The sequence below is a fragment of the Oncorhynchus keta genome, unplaced genomic scaffold (assembly GCF_023373465.1).
Source record: "Oncorhynchus keta strain PuntledgeMale-10-30-2019 unplaced genomic scaffold, Oket_V2 Un_contig_20584_pilon_pilon, whole genome shotgun sequence".
NCBI classification, from domain to species: Eukaryota; Metazoa; Chordata; class Actinopteri; order Salmoniformes; family Salmonidae; genus Oncorhynchus; species Oncorhynchus keta.
Genome location: NW_026282093.1, coordinates 81,133 through 103,803, shown reverse-complemented (window position 1 = coordinate 103,803; position 22,671 = coordinate 81,133). Strand labels below are relative to the sequence as shown.

The 22,671-nt window shown below is 45.1% G+C and overlaps 1 protein-coding gene and 1 long non-coding RNA gene across 2 annotated transcripts in view; both read right to left on the bottom strand.

Moving 5' to 3' along the window:
• Positions 1-2,859: 2,859 nt before the first annotated feature.
• LOC127920801 (uncharacterized) lies at positions 2,860-6,430 on the bottom strand. Its single transcript, XR_008107435.1, has 3 exons — positions 6,390-6,430; positions 6,000-6,233; positions 2,860-3,143 (listed from the first exon to the last, which is right to left on the bottom strand). It is a non-coding gene; the product is annotated as an uncharacterized LOC127920801 (long non-coding RNA).
• Positions 6,431-8,280: 1,850 nt separating this feature from the next.
• LOC127920799 (pleckstrin homology domain-containing family O member 1-like) overlaps positions 8,281-22,671 on the bottom strand; it is a 36,538-nt gene continuing 22,147 nt past the window's right edge. The window contains exons 3-4 of the mRNA XM_052504815.1: positions 11,284-11,424; positions 8,281-9,466 (exon numbers count right to left, since the gene is read on the bottom strand). Coding sequence (XP_052360775.1) covers positions 9,269-9,466; positions 11,284-11,424 — 339 coding nt within the window. The 3' untranslated portion in view covers positions 8,281-9,268. The remainder of the gene's footprint in view (positions 9,467-11,283; positions 11,425-22,671) is intronic.

The following is a 22,671-nucleotide window of genomic DNA, read 5'->3' as shown; positions in this document are numbered from 1 at the left end:
GTACAGTTTGGGCCATCTATAGCTGAGTGATAGGGACCTGTACAGTTTGGGCCATCTATAGCTGTGTGATAGGGACCTGTACAGTTTGGGCCATCTATAGCTGAGTGATAGGGACATGTACAGTTTGGGCCATCTATAGCTGTGTGATAGGGACATGTACAGTTTGGGCCATCTATAGCTGTGTGATAGGGACCTGTACAGTTTGGGCCATCTATAGCTGTGTGATAGGGACATGTATAGTTTGGGCCATCTATAGCTGTGTGATAGGGACCTGTACAGTTTGGGCCATCTATAGCTGTGTGATAGGGACCTATACAGTTTGGGCCATATATAGCTGAGTGATAGGGACCTGTACAGTTTGGGCCATCTATAGCTGTGTGATAGGGACCTATACAGTTTGGGCCATATATAGCTGTGTGATAGGGACCTGTACAGTTTGGGCCATCTATAGCTGTGTGATAGGGACATGTACAGTTTGGGCCATCTATAGCTGTGTGATAGGGACCTGTACAGTTTGGGCCATCTATAGCTGTGTGATAGGGACCTGTACAGTTTGGGCCATCTATAGCTGTGTGATAGGGACCTGTACAGTTTGGGCCATCTATAGCTGTGTGATAGGGACATGTACAGTTTGGGCCATCTATAGCTGTGTGATAGGGACATGTACTGTTTGGGCCATCTATAGCTGTGTGATAGGGACCTGTACAGTTTGGGCCATCTTTAGCTGTGTGATAGGGACCTGTACTGTTTGGGCCATCTTTATCTGTGTGATAGGGACATGTACAGTTTGGGCCATCTATAGCTGTGTGATAGGGACATGTACAGTTTGGGCCATCTATAGCTGTGTGATAGGGACATGTACAGTTTGGGCCATCTATAGCTGTGTGATAGGGACCTATACAGTTTGGGCCATCTATAGCTGTGTGATAGGGACCTGTACAGTTTGGGCCATCTATAGCTGTTTGATAGGGACATGTACAGTTTGGGCCATCTATAGCTGTGTGATAGGGACATGTACAGTTTGGGCCATCTATAGCTGTGTGATAGGGACCTATACAGTTTGGGCCATCTATAGCTGTGTGATAGGGACCTGTACAGTTTGGGCCATCTATAGCTGTGTGATAGGGACATGTACAGTTTGGGCCATCTATAGCTGTGTGATAGGGACCTGTACAGTTTGGGCCATCTATAGCTGTGTGATAGGGACCTATACAGTTTGGGCCATATATAGCTGAGTGATAGGGACCTGTACAGTTTGGGCCATCTATAGCTGTGTGATAGGGACCTATACAGTTTGGGCCATATATAGCTGTGTGATAGGGACCTGTACAGTTTGGGCCATCTATAGCTGTGTGATAGGGACCTGTACAGTTAGGGCCATCTATAGCTGTGTGATAGGGACCTGTACAGTTTGGGCCATATATAGCTGTGTGATAGGGACCTGTACAGTTTGGGCCATCTATAGCTGTGTGATAGGGACCTGTACAGTTTGGGCCATCTATAGCTGTGTGATAGGGACCTGTACAGTTTGGGCCATCTATAGCTGTGTGATAGGGACCTGTACAGTTTGGGCCATCTATAGCTGAGTGATAGGGACCTGTACAGTTTGGGCCATCTATAGCTGTGTGATAGGGACCTGTACAGTTTGGGCCATATATAGCTGTGTGATAGGGACCTGTACAGTTTGGGCCATCTATAGCTGAGTGATAGGGACCTGTACAGTTTGGGCCATCTATAGCTGAGTGATAGGGACCTGTACAGTTTGGGCCATCTATAGCTGTGTGATAGGGACCTGTACAGTTTGGGCCATCTATAGCTGTGTGATAGGGACCTGTACAGTTTGGGCCATCTATAGCTGTGTGATAGGGACCTGTACAGTTTGGGCCATCTATAGCTGTGTGATAGGGACATGTACAGTTTGGGCCATCTATAGCTGTGTGATAGGGACATGTACAGTTTGGGCCATCTATAGTTTGGGCAGTTTGGGCCATCTATAGCTGAGTGATAGGGACCTGTACAGTTTGGGCCATCTATAGCTGTGTGATAGGGACCTGTACAGTTTGGGCCATCTATAGCTGTGTGATAGGGACATGTACAGTTTGGGCCATCTATAGCTGTGTGATAGGGACATGTACAGTTTGGGCCATCTATAGCTGTGTGATAGGGACCTGTCCAGTTTGGGCCATCTATAGCTGTGTGATAGGGACATGTACAGTTTGGGCCATCTATAGCTGTGTGATAGGGACCTGTACAGTTTGGGCCATCTATAGCTGTGTGATAGGGACCTATACAGTTTGGGCCATATATAGCTGAGTGATAGGGACCTGTACAGTTTGGGCCATCTATAGCTGTGTGATAGGGACCTATACAGTTTGGGCCATATATAGCTGTGTGATAGGGACCTGTACAGTTTGGGCCATCTATAGCTGTGTGATAGGGACCTGTACAGTTTGGGCCATCTATAGCTGAGTGATAGGGACCTGTACAGTTTGGGCCATCTATAGCTGTGTGATAGGGACATGTACAGTTTGGGCCATCTATAGCTGAGTGATAGGGACCTGTACAGTTTGGGCCATCTATAGCTGTGTGATAGGGACATGTACTGTTTGGGCCATCTATAGCTGTGTGATAGGGACCTGTACAGTTTGGGCCATCTATAGCTGTGTGATAGGGACCTGTACAGTTTGGGCCATCTATAGCTGTGTGATAGGGACCTGTACAGTTTGGGCCATCTATAGCTGTGTGATAGGGACATGTACTGTTTGGGCCATCTATAGCTGTGTGATAGGGACCTGTACAGTTTGGGCCATCTTTAGCTGTGTGATAGGGACCTGTACTGTTTGGGCCATCTTTATCTGTGTGATAGGGACATGTACAGTTTGGGCCATCTATAGCTGTGTGATAGGGACATGTACAGTTTGGGCCATCTATAGCTGTGTGATAGGGACATGTACAGTTTGGGCCATCTATAGCTGTGTGATAGGGACCTGTACAGTTTGGGCCATCTTTAGCTGTGTGATAGGGACATGTACAGTTTGGGCCATCTATAGCTGTGTGATAGGGACATGTACAGTTTGGGCCATCTATAGCTGTGTGATAGGGACATGTACAGTTTGGGCCATCTATAGCTGTGTGATAGGGACCTATACAGTTTGGGCCATCTATAGCTGTGTGATAGGGACCTGTACAGTTTGGGCCATCTATAGCTGTGTGATAGGGACATGTACAGTTTGGGCCATCTATAGCTGTGTGATAGGGACCTGTACAGTTTGGGCCATCTATAGCTGTGTGATAGGGACCTATACAGTTTGGGCCATATATAGCTGAGTGATAGGGACCTGTACAGTTTGGGCCATCTATAGCTGTGTGATAGGGACCTATACAGTTTGGGCCATCTATAGCTGTGTGATAGGGACCTGTACAGTTTGGGCCATCTATAGCTGTGTGATAGGGACCTATACAGTTTGGGCCATCTATAGCTTTGTGATAGGGACCTGTACAGTTTGGGCCATCTATAGCTGTGTGATAGGGACATGTACAGTTTGGGCCATCTATAGCTGTGTGATAGGGACCTGTACAGTTTGGGCCATCTATAGCTGTGTGATAGGGACCTATACAGTTTGGGCCATATATAGCTGAGTGATAGGGACCTGTACAGTTTGGGCCATCTATAGCTGTGTGATAGGGACCTATACAGTTTGGGCCATATATAGCTGTGTGATAGGGACCTGTACAGTTTGGGCCATCTATAGCTGTGTGATAGGGACCTGTACAGTTTGGGCCATCTATAGCTGAGTGATAGGGACCTGTACAGTTTGGGCCATCTATAGCTGTGTGATAGGGACCTGTACAGTTTGGGCCATCTATAGCTGTGTGATAGGGACCTGTAGGGATCTATAGCTGTGTGTAGGGACAGTTTGGGCCATCTATAGCTGTGTGATAGGGACCTATACAGTTTGGGCCATATATAGCTGTGTGATAGGGACCTGTACAGTTTGGGCCATCTATAGCTGTGTGATAGGGACCTGTACAGTTTGGGCCATCTATAGCTGTGTGATAGGGACCTGTACAGTTTGGGCCATCTATAGCTGTGTGATAGGGACCTGTACAGTTTGGGCCATCTATAGCTGTGTGATAGGGACCTGTACAGTTTGGGCCATCTATAGCTGTGTGATAGGGACCTGTACAGTTTGGGCCATCTATAGCTGTGTGATAGGGACCTGTACAGTTTGGGCCATCTATAGCTGTGTGATAGGGACCTGTACAGTTTGGGCCATCTATAGCTGTGTGATAGGGACATGTACAGTTTGGGCCATCTATAGCTGTGTGATAGGGACCTGTACAGTTTGGGCCATCTATAGCTGTGTGAGCTGTGTGATTGGGACCTATACAGTTTGGGCCATTTATCTAGCTGTGTGATAGGGACCTGTACAGTTTGGGCCATCTATAGCTGATAGGGACCTGTACAGTTTGGGCCATCTAGGGACCTGTACAGTTTGGGCCATCTATAGCTGAGTGATAGGGACCTGTACAGTTTGGGCCATCTATAGCTGAGTGATAGGGACATGTACAGTTTGGGCCATCTATAGCTGTGTGATAGGGACATGTACAGTTTGGGCCATCTATAGCTGTGTGATAGGGACATGTACAGTTTGGGCCATCTATAGCTGTGTGATAGGGACATGTACAGTTTGGGCCATCTATAGCTGGACCTGTACAGTTTGGGCCATCTATAGCTGTGTGATAGGGACCTATACAGTTTGGGCCATATATAGCTGAGTGATAGGGACCTGTACAGTTTGGGCCATCTATAGCTGTGTGATAGGGACCTATACAGTTTGGGCCATATATAGCTGTGTGATAGGGACCTGTACAGTTTGGGCCATCTATAGCTGTGTGATAGGGACATGTACTGTTTGGGCCATCTATAGCTGTGTGATAGGGACCTGTACAGTTTGGGCCATCTATAGCTGTGTGATAGGGACCTGTACAGTTTGGGCCATCTATAGCTGTGTGATAGGGACCTGTACAGTTTGGGCCATCTATAGCTGTGTGATAGGGACATGTACAGTTTGGGCCATCTATAGCTGTGTGATAGGGACATGTACTGTTTGGGCCATCTATAGCTGTGTGATAGGGACCTGTACAGTTTGGGCCATCTTTAGCTGTGTGATAGGGACCTGTACTGTTTGGGCCATCTTTATCTGTGTGATAGGGACATGTAGAGTTTGGGTCATCTATAGCTGTGTGATAGGGACATGTACAGTTTGGGCCATCTATAGCTGTGTGATAGGGACATGTACAGTTTGGGCCATCTATAGCTGTGTGATAGGGACCTATACAGTTTGGGCCATCTATAGCTGTGTGATAGGGACCTGTACAGTTTGGGCCATCTATAGCTGTGTGATAGGGACATGTACAGTTTGGGCCATCTATAGCTGTGTGATAGGGACATGTACAGTTTGGGCCATCTATAGCTGTGTGATAGGGACCTATACAGTTTGGGCCATCTATAGCTGTGTGATAGGGACCTGTACAGTTTGGGCCATCTATAGCTGTGTGATAGGGACATGTACAGTTTGGGCCATCTATAGCTGTGTGATAGGGACCTGTACAGTTTGGGCCATCTATAGCTGTGTGATAGGGACCTATACAGTTTGGGCCATATATAGCTGAGTGATAGGGACCTGTACAGTTTGGGCCATCTATAGCTGTGTGATAGGGACCTATACAGTTTGGGCCATATATAGCTGTGTGATAGGGACCTGTACAGTTTGGGCCATCTATAGCTGTGTGATAGGGACCTGTACAGTTAGGGCCATCTATAGCTGTGTGATAGGGACCTGTACAGTTTGGGCCATCTATAGCTGTGTGATAGGGACCTGTACAGTTTGGGCCATCTATAGCTGTGTGATAGGGACCTGTACAGTTTGGGCCATCTATAGCTGTGTGATAGGGACATGTACAGTTTGGGCCATCTATAGCTGTGTGATAGGGACATGTACAGTTTGGGCCATCTTTAGCTGTGTGATAGGGACATGTACAGTTTGGGCCATCTATAGCTGTGTGATAGGGACATGTACAGTTTGGGCCATCTATAGCTGAGTGATAGGGACCTGTACAGTTTGGGCCATCTTTAGCTGTGTGATAGGGACATGTACAGTTTGGGCCATCTATAGCTGTGTGATAGGGACCTGTACAGTTTGGGCCATCTATAGCTGTGTGATAGGGACCTGTACAGTTTGGGCCATCTATAGCTGTGTGATAGGGACCTGTACAGTTTGGGCCATCTATAGCTGTGTGATAGGGACATGTACAGTTTGGGCCATCTATAGCTGTGTGATAGGGACATGTACAGTTTGGGCCATCTATAGCTGTGTGATAGGGACCTGTACAGTTTGGGCCATCTTTAGCTGTGTGATAGGGACCTGTACAGTTTGGGCCATCTTTATCTGTGTGATAGGGACATGTAGTTTGGGCCATCTAGGGACATGTACAGTTTGGGCCATCTATAGCTGTGTGATAGGGACATGTACAGTTTGGGCCATCTATAGCTGTGTGATAGGGACCTGTACAGTTTGGGCCATCTATAGCTGTGTGATAGGGACCTGTACAGTTTGGGCCATCTATAGCTGTGTGATAGGGACATGTACAGTTTGGGCCATCTATAGCTGTGTGATAGGGACATGTACAGTTTGGGCCATCTATAGCTGTGTGATAGGGACCTGTACAGTTTGGGCCATCTATAGCTGTGTGATAGGGACATGTACAGTTTGGGCCATCTATAGCTGTGTGATAGGGACCTGTACAGTTTGGGCCATCTATAGCTGTGTGATAGGGACCTGTACAGTTTGGGCCATCTTTAGCTGTGTGATAGGGACATGTACAGTTTGGGCCATCTATAGCTGTGTGATAGGGACCTATACAGTTTGGGCCATATATAGCTGTGTGATAGGGACCTGTACAGTTTGGGCCATCTATAGCTGTGTGATAGGGACCTGTACAGTTTGGGCCATCTATAGCTGTGTGATAGGGACCTATACAGTTTGGGCCATATATAGCTGTGTGATAGGGACCTGTACAGTTTGGGCCATCTATAGCTGTGTGATAGGGACCTATACAGTTTGGGCCATATATAGCTGAGTGATAGGGACCTGTACAGTTTGGGCCATCTATAGCTGTGTGATAGGGACCTATACAGTTTGGGCCATCTTTAGCTGTGTGATAGGGACCTGTACAGTTTGGGCCATCTATAGGGACTGTACAGTTTGGGCCATCTATAGCTGATGATAGGGACCTGTACAGTTTGGGCCATCTATAGCTGTGTGATAGGGACATGTACAGTTTGGGCCATCTATAGCTGAGTGATAGGGACCTGTACAGTTTGGGCCATCTATAGCTGTGTGATAGGGACATGTACAGTTTGGGCCATCTATAGCTGTGTGATAGGGACCTGTACAGTTTGGGCCATCTATAGCTGTGTGATAGGGACCTGTACAGTTTGGGCCATCTATAGCTGTGTGATAGGGACCTGTACAGTTTGGGCCATCTATAGCTGTGTGATAGGGACATGTACAGTTTGGGCCATCTATAGCTGTGTGATAGGGACATGTACTGTTTGGGCCATCTATAGCTGTGTGATAGGGACCTGTACAGTTTGGGCCATCTTTAGCTGTGTGATAGGGACCTGTACTGTTTGGGCCATCTTTATCTGTGTGATAGGGACATGTAGAGTTTGGGCCATCTATAGCTGTGTGATAGGGACATGTACAGTTTGGGCCATCTATAGCTGTGTGATAGGGACCTGTACAGTTTGGGCCATCTATAGCTGTGTGATAGGGACCTATACAGTTTGGGCCATATATAGCTGTGTGATAGGGACATGTACAGTTTGGGCCATCTATAGCTGTGTGATAGGGACCTGTACAGTTAGGGCCATCTATAGTTTGATAGGGACCATTTGGGCCATCTATAGCTGTGTGATAGGGACCTGTACAGTTTGGGCCATCTATAGCTGTGTGATAGGGACCTGTACAGTTTGGGCCATCTATAGCTGTGTGATAGGGACATGTACAGTTTGGGCCATCTATAGCTGTGTGATAGGGACCTGTACAGTTTGGGCCATCTATAGCTGTGTGATAGGGACATGTACAGTTTGGGCCATCTATAGCTGTGTGATAGGGACCTGTACAGTTTGGGCCATCTATAGCTGTGTGATAGGGAGCTATACAGTTTGGGCCATATATAGCTGTGTGACATGTACAGTTTGGGCCATCTATAGCTGTGTGATAGGGACCTGTACAGTTAGGGCCATCTATAGCTGTGTGATAGGGACCTGTACAGTTTGGGCCATCTATAGCTGTGTGATAGGGACCTGTACAGTTTGGGCCATCTATAGCTGTGTGATAGGGACCTGTACAGTTTGGGCCATCTATAGCTGTGTGATAGGGACCTATACAGTTTGGGCCATATATAGCTGTGTGATAGGGACATGTACAGTTTGGGCCATCTATAGCTGTGTGATAGGGACATGTACAGTTTGGGCCATCTATAGCTGTGTGATAGGGACATGTACAGTTTGGGCCATCTATAGCTGTGTGATAGGGACCTGTACAGTTTGGGCCATCTATAGCTGTGTGATAGGGACCTGTACAGTTTGGGCCATCTATAGCTGTGTGTGTGTGTGTGTTTTGGTGGGTGTGCTTTCGTGCATCAGTGTGTGTGTGCATGTGTCCATCCATGTGTGTGTGTTGGGGACTATGTCAAATGTGTGTGTTGTGGCCTTATATAAGGGTGGTGTTGACACGATGTGTTAAGTGCATAAAAGCTCAGAAGTGTGTGTGTGTGTATATGTGTGTTTTAGTGTGTGTACATGTTATTTCACATCAAGCTGCTCCCCTACCGTCTGTCTATTGATGTCATCAGGGCGTTTGACCTGCAGTGAGAAGGAGGGATGAAGGATCCATCCCATCATCCCCAAACAGAGAGGGAATCCTTTGATCAGCTGCCTCAGCTAGAAGACTGTCACAGCTGTCACCACCTGTCTCTCTTCTTTATAGAGGTCATTTCATCTACACTACACTAGACTGAAACCCAGAAAATGCTCTCATCGGGAAACCAGTTTAAGATAGAATGTAAGATACGATAACAGTTCCTTCTATTTCTGAAGCACTTTATACATGTCAACATGCTGTGGGAGTTTAGTGTCGGTTCATGAGGGTGTGTGTGAATGAGGGGCGGGTCAATGGATTCCATTCCTCAAGTGCATTCAGTAAGATATTCTCTTGCAATTGGCCATGTGACAGATGAAGTGTTGTTTATAAGACAGAGAGAGGAGAAGGAGAGTGGAGGTGTGTCTCACCTCATCCAGGATGCTGTTCTTGGATCTGGTGATTGCTCCATTTAAGGCGTTTATCCAGGACTCCTTCTCCTCTGGACTAACAGCCAGGAACACCAGGTTAGGGACCTGACAGACACAAACGAGAGACAGGGACTGTAAGAAGCCAGGGCCTTGCACAATCTTGTTTAACTGAGCATGAAGGGAGTGTTGAAAACCCTAACATGCATAATAGTTCTCAGTCAACCATCTGTAAGGGATACCTTTCATATAGGTACCATTCCAGAAACCCATATCACTCACGCACACATTCACACACAGATATGACCATATGGTGCTCTTTCTCCCACTGAGGCTACAGGAAACTACAGCTGTGTGGAGACTCTGAGAATCTCTCTCAGTCTGTGTCTGTCTGTGTGCTGAAACACAAGCTTCCTCCCCTGACAACCCAACATGATACCCTATCCTCCTGCTGCTCTGAGGGTTCTGGGAGATCCTGCGTGTGCGTGTGTGTGCGTGTGTGTGCGCCGCTTTGTGAGTGTACGTGTGTGTTAGGGATGGGTATGAGTAATGGAGTACTGGAACGGAAGTCAATGCATGACCTTTAACCAGAGATTACGTTTGTGTCAATTACTGTAACACTATTTGGTGGATTGTGCTTTGTGGCTGCCTGAACAGGACTTGGAGACCATGTTAGTGTTCCATTTGTATATGTGCATTTGCAGGGCACAACAGAAAAGAAACCAAGCCAAGGGTCATACAGGTTATGTCTATAGATAAATGGACACATCTTTTTTCCCAGCGGGGGTCTTGTGTTCTACATATTATTTAAAAAACGGCTTTTGAGTACTCTAAATAAATAAATATGCGAGTACATTAAAAAAAAAGAACGCCCATCCCTAGCGTGTGTAGGGGTCATGGGGGAATCACTGCCTCTACCAGAAGAGCCTTTCCATGTTTCAAAGGTGAACTGGACTGGCAAACTGTCAGATTTCAAATGGTCTACAAGCATTGGGAATTTGACACTTTCACTGTTTCTCCAGTAAGCCTGTCCAGTTAGTCTGTGGTGATCAAATACTGGGTGTAGGAGTTGGAGGTGTGGCGAGTCTGGAACACAATGTCCCTGTGAAAGGGAGGGAACAGAAGGAGGGAGGGAACAGGGGGAGGGAGGGAACAGAGGGAGGGAGGGAACAGAGGGAGGGAGGGAACAGAGGGAGGGAGGGAACAGGGGAGGGAGGGAACAGAGGGAGGGAGGGAGGGAACAGAGGGAGGGAGGGAACAGAGGGAGGGAGGGAACAGAGGGAGGGAGTGAACAGAGGGAGGGAGGGAACAGAGGGAGGGAGGGAACAGAGGGAGGGAGGGAACAGAGGGAGGGAGGGAACAGAGGGAGGGAGGGAACAGGGGGAGGGAGTGAACAGAGGGAGGGAGGGAACAGAGGGAGGGAGGGAACAGGGGAGGGAGTGAACAGAGGGAGGGAGGGAACAGAGGGAGGGAGGGAACAGAGGGAGGGAGGGAACAGAGGGAGGGAGGGAACACAGGGAGGGAGGGAACAGAGGGAGGGAGTGAACAGAGGGAGGGAGGGAACAGAGGGAGGGAGGGAACAGAGGGAGGGAGGACAGTGTCTCTGGGCAGAGACAGAGGTGGGAGGAGCTAAGTAGAGTCAAAGGGGATCATGGCTAATGACTAAGGACAGGGTGTACAGGGTGGTGGCCCCGTCTGGCGAGCCGAGTCAGGTGAGTGTCAATCAGCCTGTCAATCAATCTGGCTGCTGTAACTGATCGGACTATGCTAATGTCTGGCTACAGTACCGTGAAACTCATCTCAACAGTGAGTTTAAGATGTAAGTATTGATTGTGTTGCTATTGTGGTACAGTACTTTGAGGTACAGGTTTGCTCTTTCCAAGGTTCTAGATCTGGGTTCTTGTGGACACTTCCTGTGGACCCACCGTGTTGCCTGGGGTTCTGCAGCGCAGCAGGGTGAACTTGCTGTGGTTCTTCTTGCTGCGGCTCTTGGCCTTGCGGAGCTCCTCAGAACGCTCGTAATCCGTCAGGTCAACCACCTCCTGGATCTTCTTCTCATCCTTCACCTGCAGATAGACACAATGGACAGATGTTTCAGATGTTTGAGATAGACACAATAGACAGATGTTTCAAATGTTTGAGATAGACACAATGGACAGATGTTTCAGATGTTTGAGATAGACACAATGGACAGATGGCGATGTTTCAGATAGACACAATGGACAGATGTTTCAGATGTTTGAGATAGACACAATGGACAGATGGCGATGTTTCAGATAGACACAATAGACAGATGCCTCAGATAGACACAATAGACAGGTGTTTCAGGTAGACACATTGGACAGATGTTTCAGATGACACAACAGACAGATGTTTCAGATGACACAATAGACAGATGTTTCAGATGACACAATAGAAAGATGTTTCAGATAGACACAATAGACAGATAGAGCTGTTTCAGATAGACAAAATCGACAGATGGAGATGTTTCAGATAGACACAATGGACAGATGTTTCAGATAGACACAATAGAAGATGTTTCAGATAGACACAATAGACATATGTTTCAGATAGACACAATGGACAGATGGAGATGTTTCAGATAGACACAATAGACAGATGTTTCAGATAGACACAATGGACAGATTGAGATGTTCCAGATAGACACAATGGAGAGATGGAGATGTTTCAGATAGACACGATAGACAGATGTTTCAGATAGATACAATAGATAGATGGAGATGTTTCAGATAGACACAGTAGATAGATGGAGATGTTGAACAGAAAGATAAGACTCCAATACAGATGTCAACTTCAACAGAATGAACTGTATGAACTGTAATAGTGTATTCTGTGTCCCTGAAAACTGTGAGAGAGATACAAAGGATGTCCCCCATGTGATGTGTGAGGCTGTATGGTGTAAAGGCGGAGCTAGCAGGCACGAAGTCACTAAAATAGAAACAAAGGCAGTCATCCAATAATGCTGCAGGGTGCAGATAGGGCAGGAGGCCATCAATTCTTGAAGGACACAACCGGTCCGGAACATGCTGGACTAATCACAATGTGCACAATAAGCCCCAACCCCCAACCCTTCCTAGACACAAACTCCCTCCTGTTCCGGGTTGTTAATAACTTGTGTTATTAATCTGACATCCCCCGCCCCCGCCCCCACCCCACCACCAAACACATCCCAGGACAAAGGCCATAGACTGAACAGGCAGCACCCAGTGACAACACAACAGCTAATTGGATTAAGGTCAGACACAGCTTTGTGTCTGTCCACAACAATGTTAAAACCACATCAGGAGACCACTTATGAGGTCTGGGAAAAATGTGAGAAGATTAGATTTTTGGATATAGTTACCCTTCAATTCAAGTGTACACCGAGCAAGAGGCTGTTGTTTAGCGTGTTTTTGTAGCACACATATGATGGTAGAGTTTGCTAAACAAATACCCACTGGATTTATGGAAATAATAATTATATTGCTCTGCCAGGTCAGCATAGGCTACTTTGTAGTTAACATTTAATTGAGAAGTTTTTTGGGAAAGCCTTTCCATCTACCAGAGGACTGTTTTCATTAGCATCATCGCTAACCGCTACACAAAGAGGTAGATGTGCTCACCTCACATACGCAGACAGGGGGATTTATCGTTGCCTATTCAGGAAGTTGCAAGAAATATGAATCGCTGATGCAGTCTGTTCATTTCTTATGATGAACTTGGGCAAATGTAATTGATATCCTACTAAGTTCAATAAATGTTTCAACATCATTGAATTGTGTTTAAATCTCTGGATTCTGTGATTCCGTCCACTTTCTCCACATGGCCCTAGGTTTGTAAGAGGTCACCAGTAAAGTGTCTTAACCCTCCCCAGGTGGCATGGTGGCACTGTGAGTTCAGGTCCGGGGCAGCCAGTTGCCAAATGGGGCACAGCTGTGGGCCTATGACACAACCCCCACGGGACAGTGTGACGACATGACAGCCATCCTCCCCATAAAGTTAAACGTTTTATTGGGCGTACAAAAGACTAAATTAAAGTATTGTTAAACTTTCGTACATAAATGTGCCTCAGTGAGTCAACATACCGCTCGCTGCCTCTGGTGATTTTAGTTTTCTGAACCTTGGTGGAGCCATACACGCTCCTTAGAACAGGGTTTCCCTAACAGGGTCCTGGGGACCCCCAGGGGGACACGTTCTGGTTTCTGAACCCTGGTGGAGCCATACACACTCCTTAGAACAGGGTTTCCCTAACAGGGTCCTGGGGACCCCCAGGGGGACACGTTCTGGTTTCTGAACCCTGGTGGAGCCATACACACTCCTTAGAACAGGGTTTCCCTAACAGGGTCCTGGGGACCCCCAGGGGGGCACGTTCTGGTTTCTGAACCCTGGTGGAGCCATACACACTCCTTAGAACAGGGTTTCCCTAACAGGGTCCTGGGGACCCCCGGGGGGGGCACGTTCTGGTTTCTGAACCCTGGTGGAGCCATACACGCTCCTTAGAACAGGGTTTCCCTAACCGGGTCCTAGGGACCCCCAGGGGGGCACGTTCTGGTTTCTGAACCCTGGTGGAGCCATACACACTCCTTAGAACAGGGTTTCCCTAACAGGGTCCTGGGGACCCCCGGGGGGGCACGTTCTGGTTTCTGAACCCTGGTGGAGCCATACACACTCCTTAGAACAGGGTTTCCCTAACCGGGTCCTGGGGACCCCCAGGGGGGAACGTTTTGGTTTCTGCCCTAACACTACACAGCTGATTGATGATCAAATGATCAACTAATCATCAAGCTTTGATCATTTGAATAAGATGTGTAGTGTTAGGAGCAAAAACTAAAACGTGCCCCCCTGGGGGTCCCCAGGACCCGGTTAGGGAAACCCTGTTCTAAGGAGTGTGTATGGCTCCACCAGGGTTCAGAAAACTAAAACGTGCCCCCCTGGGGGTCCCGAGAACCCAGTTAGGGAAACCCTGTTCTAAGGAATGTGTATGGCTCCACCAGGGTTCAGAAAACTAAAACGTGCCCCCCCGGGGGTCCCGAGAACCCAGTTTGAGAAACCCTGCCGTAGAACAATCAAAAGGCCTGTTTGCACTGAGACAAGGCAGATATCTGTTCGTTATCTAGCTGGTAAGCTAATGGTCATACAGCCAGTCAGGAAACAGATTAATACATGTATTTAGAACAGGGTTTATAAGAATACTTATTTGTGCTTTCAGACAGGGATAACAATTCAAAGACAGAAATGGTCATTGCATAAACATGATACATTTGGGTGATTTAAAGTGTTTACAAAGGATTAGATTTCAGCTATACGGCATCGCTGTTGGGAGATGTGTTGTGGCCCTGGGTGGGTGGGTGAGTTGGGCTGTGGGTTTAGGATTGAAAGAGTAGATGGCACCCGACAGAAGGTTTTGGAAATATCATAACCCTCGGCCACCCCCCTCCCTCCCAACACATGTCCCCCTCTGCGCTGACACTCACTTTGGTTTTAATCCCCCCCCTCCACACACACTTTGTCACTCCTCATCAGGGAGGGGGGGCCCTGAGCCAATGTGATGTTGGAGCTCAGAGCCACAAAGCCAGACTTGAGTGTGTCTTCTTCTTTCTCTGTGACAGTGTCTGGGACTGATAACCACAGACTGTATGCATCATACTGTCTATCCATCATTCTGTCTATCCACCACACTGTCTATCCACCATACTGTCTATCCACCATACTGTCTATCCACCATACTGTCTATCCACCATACTGTCTATCCACCATACTGTCTATCCACCATACTGACTATCCACCACACTGTCTATCCACCATATTGTCTATCCACCATACTGTCTATCCACCATACTGTCTATCCACCATACTGTCTATCCACCATACTGTCTATCCACCATACTGTCTATCCACCATACTGACTATCCACCACACTGTCTATCCACCATATTGTCTATCCACCATTCTGTCTATCCACCATACTGTCTATCCACCATACTGTCTATCCACCACACTGTCTATCCACCATACTGTCTATCCACCATACTGTCTATCCACCATACTGTCTATCCAACATACTGACTATCAACCACACTGTCTATCCACCATATTGTCTATCCACCATACTGTCTATCCACCATACTGTCTATCCACCATACTGTCTATCTACCACACTGTCTATCTACCACACTGTCTATCCACCATACTGTCTATCCACCATACTGTCTATCCACCATACTGTCTATCCACCATACTGTCTATCCACCATACTGTCTATCCATAGACACCAGTTCTTTCCTCTCTCTTCTGCTGATGAAAAAGCTAATCTTGTCACATTCATTCTGACACCTTTAAGTCACAGGACTCTGTCACCTTGTCATCTTCTATGACTTCCTGTGGTTGAGTGGAGAGACACCATGTACTGTCAACTGTATGATTTCAGAAGGGAGAAGACCAGACATGGTGTGACCGTGCTATGCCTCAAACATCACCCTGGTTGGTTTACTGTCAGAAAGCCTCTCTCAACTGGTTCCCAGCGCACAGCAGGACCTGCGCTGACGTCACTTGACCCCTCAGCACAACTAGGCCCTCGCTAAGTGGCAATCAATTTCCATTAGTGGAGCAGGATAGAGACTGACCAAACTGTGCAGAAGCTGTAGGACACACGCATGGCTGGATGTAAGGCTGGACCTGGGAGACAGCAGGACAAGATAGGTAGCAGGGCAATGCAAACGCTAGTCCAGTCAACTGACTCTACACTCTTCTTCCCTCTCAGAGGTGCCTCCAGAACGCAGTGGTCAGGCCAACATCGTCACTCTTAGAACTCAAAGGCAGCATATTGCAAGTCAGCAATGTCTGAACCTACTGGATAGAATGGGAGAGAGGAGGGAGTGTCACATAATACTGTTTCAGTTGGGTTTAGTGGTCAGGACAGGAGATATATTAATACTGGTTCAGATGGGTTTAGGGGTCAGAACAGGAGATATATTAATACTGGTTCAGATGGGTTTAGTGGTCAGGACAGGAGATATATTAATACTGGTTCAGATGGGTTTAGTGGTCAGAACAGGAGATATATTAATACTGTTTCAGATGGGTTTAGTGGTCAGGACAGGAGATATATTAATACTGTTTCAGATGGGTTTAGTGGTCAGGACAGGAGATATATTAATACTGTTTCAGATGGGTTTAGTGGTCAGGACAGGAGATATATTAATACTGGTTCAGATGGGTTTAGTGGTCAGGACAGGAGATATATTAATACTGTTTCAGATGGGTTTAGTGGTCAGGACAGGAGATATATTAATACTGGTTCAGATGGGTTTAGTGGTCAGGACAGGAGATATATTAATACTGGTTCAGATGGGTTTAGTGGTCAGGACAGGAGATATATTAATAATTCAGATGGGTTTAGTGGTCAGGACAGGAGATTTCAGATGGGATTTAATACTGTTTCAGATGGGTTTAGGGGTCAGGACAGGAGATATATTAATACTGTTTCAGATGGGTTTAGGGGTCAGGACAGGAGATATATTAATACTGTTTCAGATGGGTTTAGTGGTCAGGACAGGAGATATATTAATACTGTTTCAGATGGGTTTAGTGGTCAGGACAGGAGATATATTAATACTGTTTCAGATGGGTTTAGTGGTCAGGACAGGAGATATATTAATACTGTTTCAGATGGGTTTAGTGGTCAGGACAGGAGATATATTAATACTGGTTCAGATGGGTTTAGTGGTCAGGACAGGAGATACCTGTATATTAATACTGTTTCAGATGGGTTTAGTGTTCAGGACAGGAGATATATTAATACTGTTTCAGATGGGTTTAGTGGTCAGAACAGGAGATATATTAATACTGGTTCAGATGGGTTTAGTGGTCAGAACGGGCGATATATTAATACTGTTTCAGATGGGTTTAGTGGTCAGAACAGGAGATATATTAATACTGGTTCAGATGGGTTTAGTGGTCAGGACAGGAGATATATTAATACTGGTTCAGATGGGTTTAGTGGTCAGGACAGGAGATACCTGTATATTAATACTGTTTCAGATGGGTTTAGTGGTCAGGACAGGAGATATATTAATACTGGTTCAGATGGGTTTAGTGGTCAGGACAGGAGATATATTAATACTGGTTCAGATGGGTTTAGTGGTCAGGACAGGAGATACCTGTATATTAATACTGTTTCAGATGGGTTTAGTGGTCAGGACAGGAGATATATTAATACTGGTTCAGATGGGTTTAGTGGTCAGGACAGGAGATATATTAATACTGTTTCAGATGGGTTTAGTGGTCAGGGCAGGAGATACCTGTATATTAATACTGTTTCAGATGGGTTTAGTGGTCAGGACAGGAGATATATTAATACTGGTTCAGATGGGTTTAGTGGTCAGGACAGGAGATATATTAATACTGGTTCAGATGGGTTTAGTGGTCAGGACAGGAGATATATTAATACTGTTTCAGATGGGTTTAGTGGTCAGAACAGGAGATATATTAATACTGTTTCAGATGGGTTTAGTGGTCAGAACAGGAGATATATTAATACTGTTTCAGATGGGTTTAGTGGTCAGGACAGGAGATATATTAATACTGTTTCAGATGGGTTTAGTGGTCAGAACAGGAGATATATTAATACTGGTTCAGATGGGTTTAGTGGTCAGGACAGGAGATATATTAATACTGTTTCAGATGGGTTTAGTGGTCAGAACAGGAGATATATTAATACTGGTTCAGTTGGGTTTAGGGGTCAGGACAGGAGATATATTAATACTGGTTCAGATGGGTTTAGTGGTCAGAACGGGCGATATATTAATACTGTTTCAGATGGGTTTAGTGGTCAGAACAGGAGATATATTAATACTGGTTCAGTTAGGTTTAGTGGTCAGAACAGGAGATATATTAATACTGGTTCAGTTGGGTTTAGGGGTCAGAACAGGCAATATATTAATACTGTTTCAGATGTGTTTAGTGGTCAGGACAGGAGATATATTAATACTGTTTCAGATGGGTTTAGGCGTCAGAACAGGAGATATATTAATACTGGTTCAGATGGGTTTAGTGGTCAGAACGGGCGATATATTAATACTGTTTCAGATGGGTTTAGTGGTCAGAACAGGAGATATATTAATACTGGTTCAGTTAGGTTTAGTGGTCAGAACAGGAGATATATTAATACTGTTTCAGATGGGTTTAGGGGTCAGAACAGGAGATATATTAATACTGGTTCAGTTGGGTTTAGGGGTCAGAACAGGCAATATATTAATACTGTTTCAGATGTGTTTAGTGGTCAGGACAGGAGATATATTAATACTGTTTCAGATGGGTTTAGGCGTCAGAACAGGAGATATATTAATACTGGTTCAGTTAGGTTTAGTGGTCAGACCAGGAGATAAATTAATACTGTTTCAGGTGGGTTTAGGGGTCAGAACAGGAGATAAATTAATACTGTTTCAGATGGGTTTAGTGGTCAGGACAGGAGATATATTAATACTGGTTCAGATGGGTTTAGGGGTCAGAACAGGAGATATATTAATACTGGTTCAGTTGGGTTTAGTGGTCAGACCAGGAGATAAATTAATACTGTTTCAGGTGGGTTTAGGGGTCAGAACAGGAGATAAATTAATACTGTTTCAGATGGGTTTAGTGGTCAGGACAGGAGATATATTAATACTGGTTCAGATGGGTTTAGGGGTCAGAACAGGAGATATATTAATACTGGTTCAGTTGGGTTTAGGGGTCAGGACAGGAGATATATTAATACTGTTTCAGATGGGTTTAGTGGTCAGAACAGGAGATATATTAATACTGGTTCAGTTGGGTTTAGTGGTCAGACCAGGAGATATATTAATACTGTTTCAGATGGGTTTAGTGGTCAGGGCAGGAGATACCTGTATATTAATACTGTTTCAGTGTGGTCAGGGCAGGAGATACCTGTATATTAATACTGTTTCAGATGGGTTTAGTGGTCAGGGCAGGAGATACCTGTATATTAATACTGTTTCAGATGGGTTTAGTGGTCAGGGCAGGAGATACCTGTATATTAATACTGTTTCAGATGGGTTTAGTGGTCAGGGCAGGAGATACCTGTATATTAATACTGTTTCAGATGGGTTTAGTGGTCAGAACAGGAGATATATTAATACTGGTTCAGTTAGGTTTTAGTGGTCAGAACAGGAGATATATTAATACTGTTTCCGATGGGTTTAGTGGTCAGGGCAGGAGATACCTGTATATTAATACTGTTTCAGATGGGTTTAGGCATCAGAACAGGAGATATATTAATACTGTTTCAGTTGGGTTTAGTGGTCAGACCAGGAGATAAATGAATACTGTTTCAGATGGGTTTAGTGGTCAGACCAGGAGATAAATTAATACTGTTTCAGATGGGTTTCGTGGTCAGAACAGGAGATATATTAATACTGGTTCAGTTAGGTTTAGTGGTCAGAACAGGAGATATATTAATACTGGTTCAGATGGGTTTAGGGGTCAGAACAGGAGATATATTAATACTGGTTCAGTTGGGTTTAGTGGTCAGACCAGGAGATAAATTAATACTGTTTCAGGTGGGTTTAGGGGTCAGAACAGGAGATAAATTAATACTGTTTCAGATGGGTTTAGTGGTCAGGACAGGAGATATATTAATACTGGTTCAGATGGGTTTAGGGGTCAGAACAGGAGATATATTAATACTGGTTCAGTTGGGTTTAGGGGTCAGGACAGGAGATATATTAATACTGTTTCAGATGGGTTTAGTGGTCAGAACAGGAGATATATTAATACTGGTTCAGTTGGGTTTAGTGGTCAGACCAGGAGATATATTAATACTGTTTCAGATGGGTTTAGTGGTCAGGGCAGGAGATACCTGTATATTAATACTGTTTCAGTTGGGTTTAGTGGTCAGGGCAGGAGATACCTGTATATTAATACTGTTTCAGATGGGTTTAGTGGTCAGGGCAGGAGATACCTGTATATTAATACTGTTTCAGATGGGTTTAGTGGTCAGGGCAGGAGATACCTGTATATTAATACTGTTTCAGATGGGTTTAGTGGTCAGGGCAGGAGATACCTGTATATTAATACTGTTTCAGATGGGTTTAGTGGTCAGAACAGGAGATATATTAATACTGGTTCAGTTAGGTTTAGTGGTCAGAACAGGAGATATATTAATACTGTTTCCGATGGGTTTAGTGGTCAGGGCAGGAGATACCTGTATATTAATACTGTTTCAGATGGGTTTAGGCATCAGAACAGGAGATATATTAATACTGTTTCAGTTGGGTTTAGTGGTCAGACCAGGAGATAAATGAATACTGTTTCAGATGGGTTTAGTGGTCAGACCAGGAGATAAATTAATACTGTTTCAGATGGGTTTCGTGGTCAGAACAGGAGATATATTAATACTGGTTCAGTTAGGTTTAGTGGTCAGAACAGGAGATATATTAATACTGTTTCCGATGGGTTTAGTGGTCAGGGCAGGAGATACCTGTATATTAATACTGTTTCAGATGGGTTTAGGCGTCAGAACAGGAGATATATTAATACTGTTTCAGTTGGGTTTAGTGGTCAGACCAGGAGATAAATTAATACTGTTTCAGATGGGTTTAGGGGTCAGGACAGGAGATATATTAATACTGTTTCAGTTGGGTTTAGTGGTCAGACCAGGAGATAAATTAATACTGTTTCAGATGGGTTTAGGGGTCAGAACAGGAGATACATCAATACTGTTTCAGATGGGTTTAGTGGTCAGGACAGGAGATATATTAATACTGGTTCAGATGGGTTTAGGGGTCAGAACAGGAGATATATTAATACTGTTTCAGATGGGTTTAGTGGTCAGAACAGGCAATATATTAATACTGTTTCACATGGGTTTAGTGGTCAGAACAGGAGATATATTAATACTGGTTCAGATGGGTTTAGTGGTCAGAACAGGCAATATATTAATACTGTTTCACATGGGTTTAGTGGTCAGAACAGGAGATATATTAATACTGGTTCAGTTGGGTTTAGTGGTCAGAACAGGAGATATATTAATACTGTTTCAGATGGGTTTAGGGGTCAGAACAGGAGATATATTAATACTGGTTCAGTTGGGTTTAGGGGTCAGAACAGGCGATATATTAATACTGTTTCAGATGGGTTTAGTGGTCAGAACAGGAGATATATTAATACTGTTTCAGATGGGTTTAGGGGTCAGAACAAGAGATATATTAATACTGTTTCCGATGGGTTTAGTGGTCAGAACAGGAGATATATTAATACTGTTTCAGATGGGTTTAGGGGTCAGAACAAGAGATATATTAATACTGTTTCCGATGGGTTTAGTGGTCAGGGCAGGAGATACCTGTATATTAATACTGTTTCAGATGGGTTTAGGCGTCAGAACAGGAGATATATTAATACTGTTTCAGTTGGGTTTAGTGGTCAGGGCAGGAGATACCTGTATATTAATACTGTTTCAGTTGGGTTTAGTGGTCAGGGCAGGAGATACATGTATATTAATACTGTTTCAGATGGGTTTAGTGGTCAGGGCAGGAGATACCTGTATATTAATACTGTTTCAGATGGGTTTAGTGGTCAGGGCAGGAGATACCTGTATATTAATACTGTTTCAGATGGGTTTAGTGGTCAGGGCAGGAGATACCTGTATATTAATACTGTTTCAGATGGGTTTAGGGGTCAGGACAGGAGATATATTAATACTGTTTCAGCTGGGTTTAGTGGTCAGGACAGGAGATATATTAATACTGTTTCAGTTGGGTTTAGTGGCCAGGGCAGGAGATATATTAATACTGTTTCAGATGGGTTTAGTGGTCAGGGCAGGAGATACCTGTATATTAATACTGTTTCAGTTGGGTTTAGTGGTCAGACCAGGAGATAAATTAATACAGTTTCAGATGGGTTTAGTGGTCAGGGCAGGAGATACCTGTATATTAATACTGTTTCAGTTGGATTTAGTGGTCAGGGCAGGAGATATATTAATACTGTTTCAGATGGGTTTAGTGGTCAGGGCAGGAGATACCTGTATATTAATACTGTTTCAGATGGGTTTAGTGGTCAGGGCAGGAGATATATTAATACTGTTTCAGATGGGTTTAGTGGTCAGGGCAGGAGATACCTGTATATTAATACTGTTTCAGATGGGTTTAGTGGTCAGGGCAGGAGATACCTGTATATTAATACTGTTTCAGTTGGATTTAGTGGTCAGAACAGGATATATATTAATACTGTTTCAGATGGTTTTGGGGATCAGGGCAGGAGGAGACTCATTGAGGCTAGGTGACCTCGGCTAGCGTCAAGACAGACCAGGGTATCCTCTG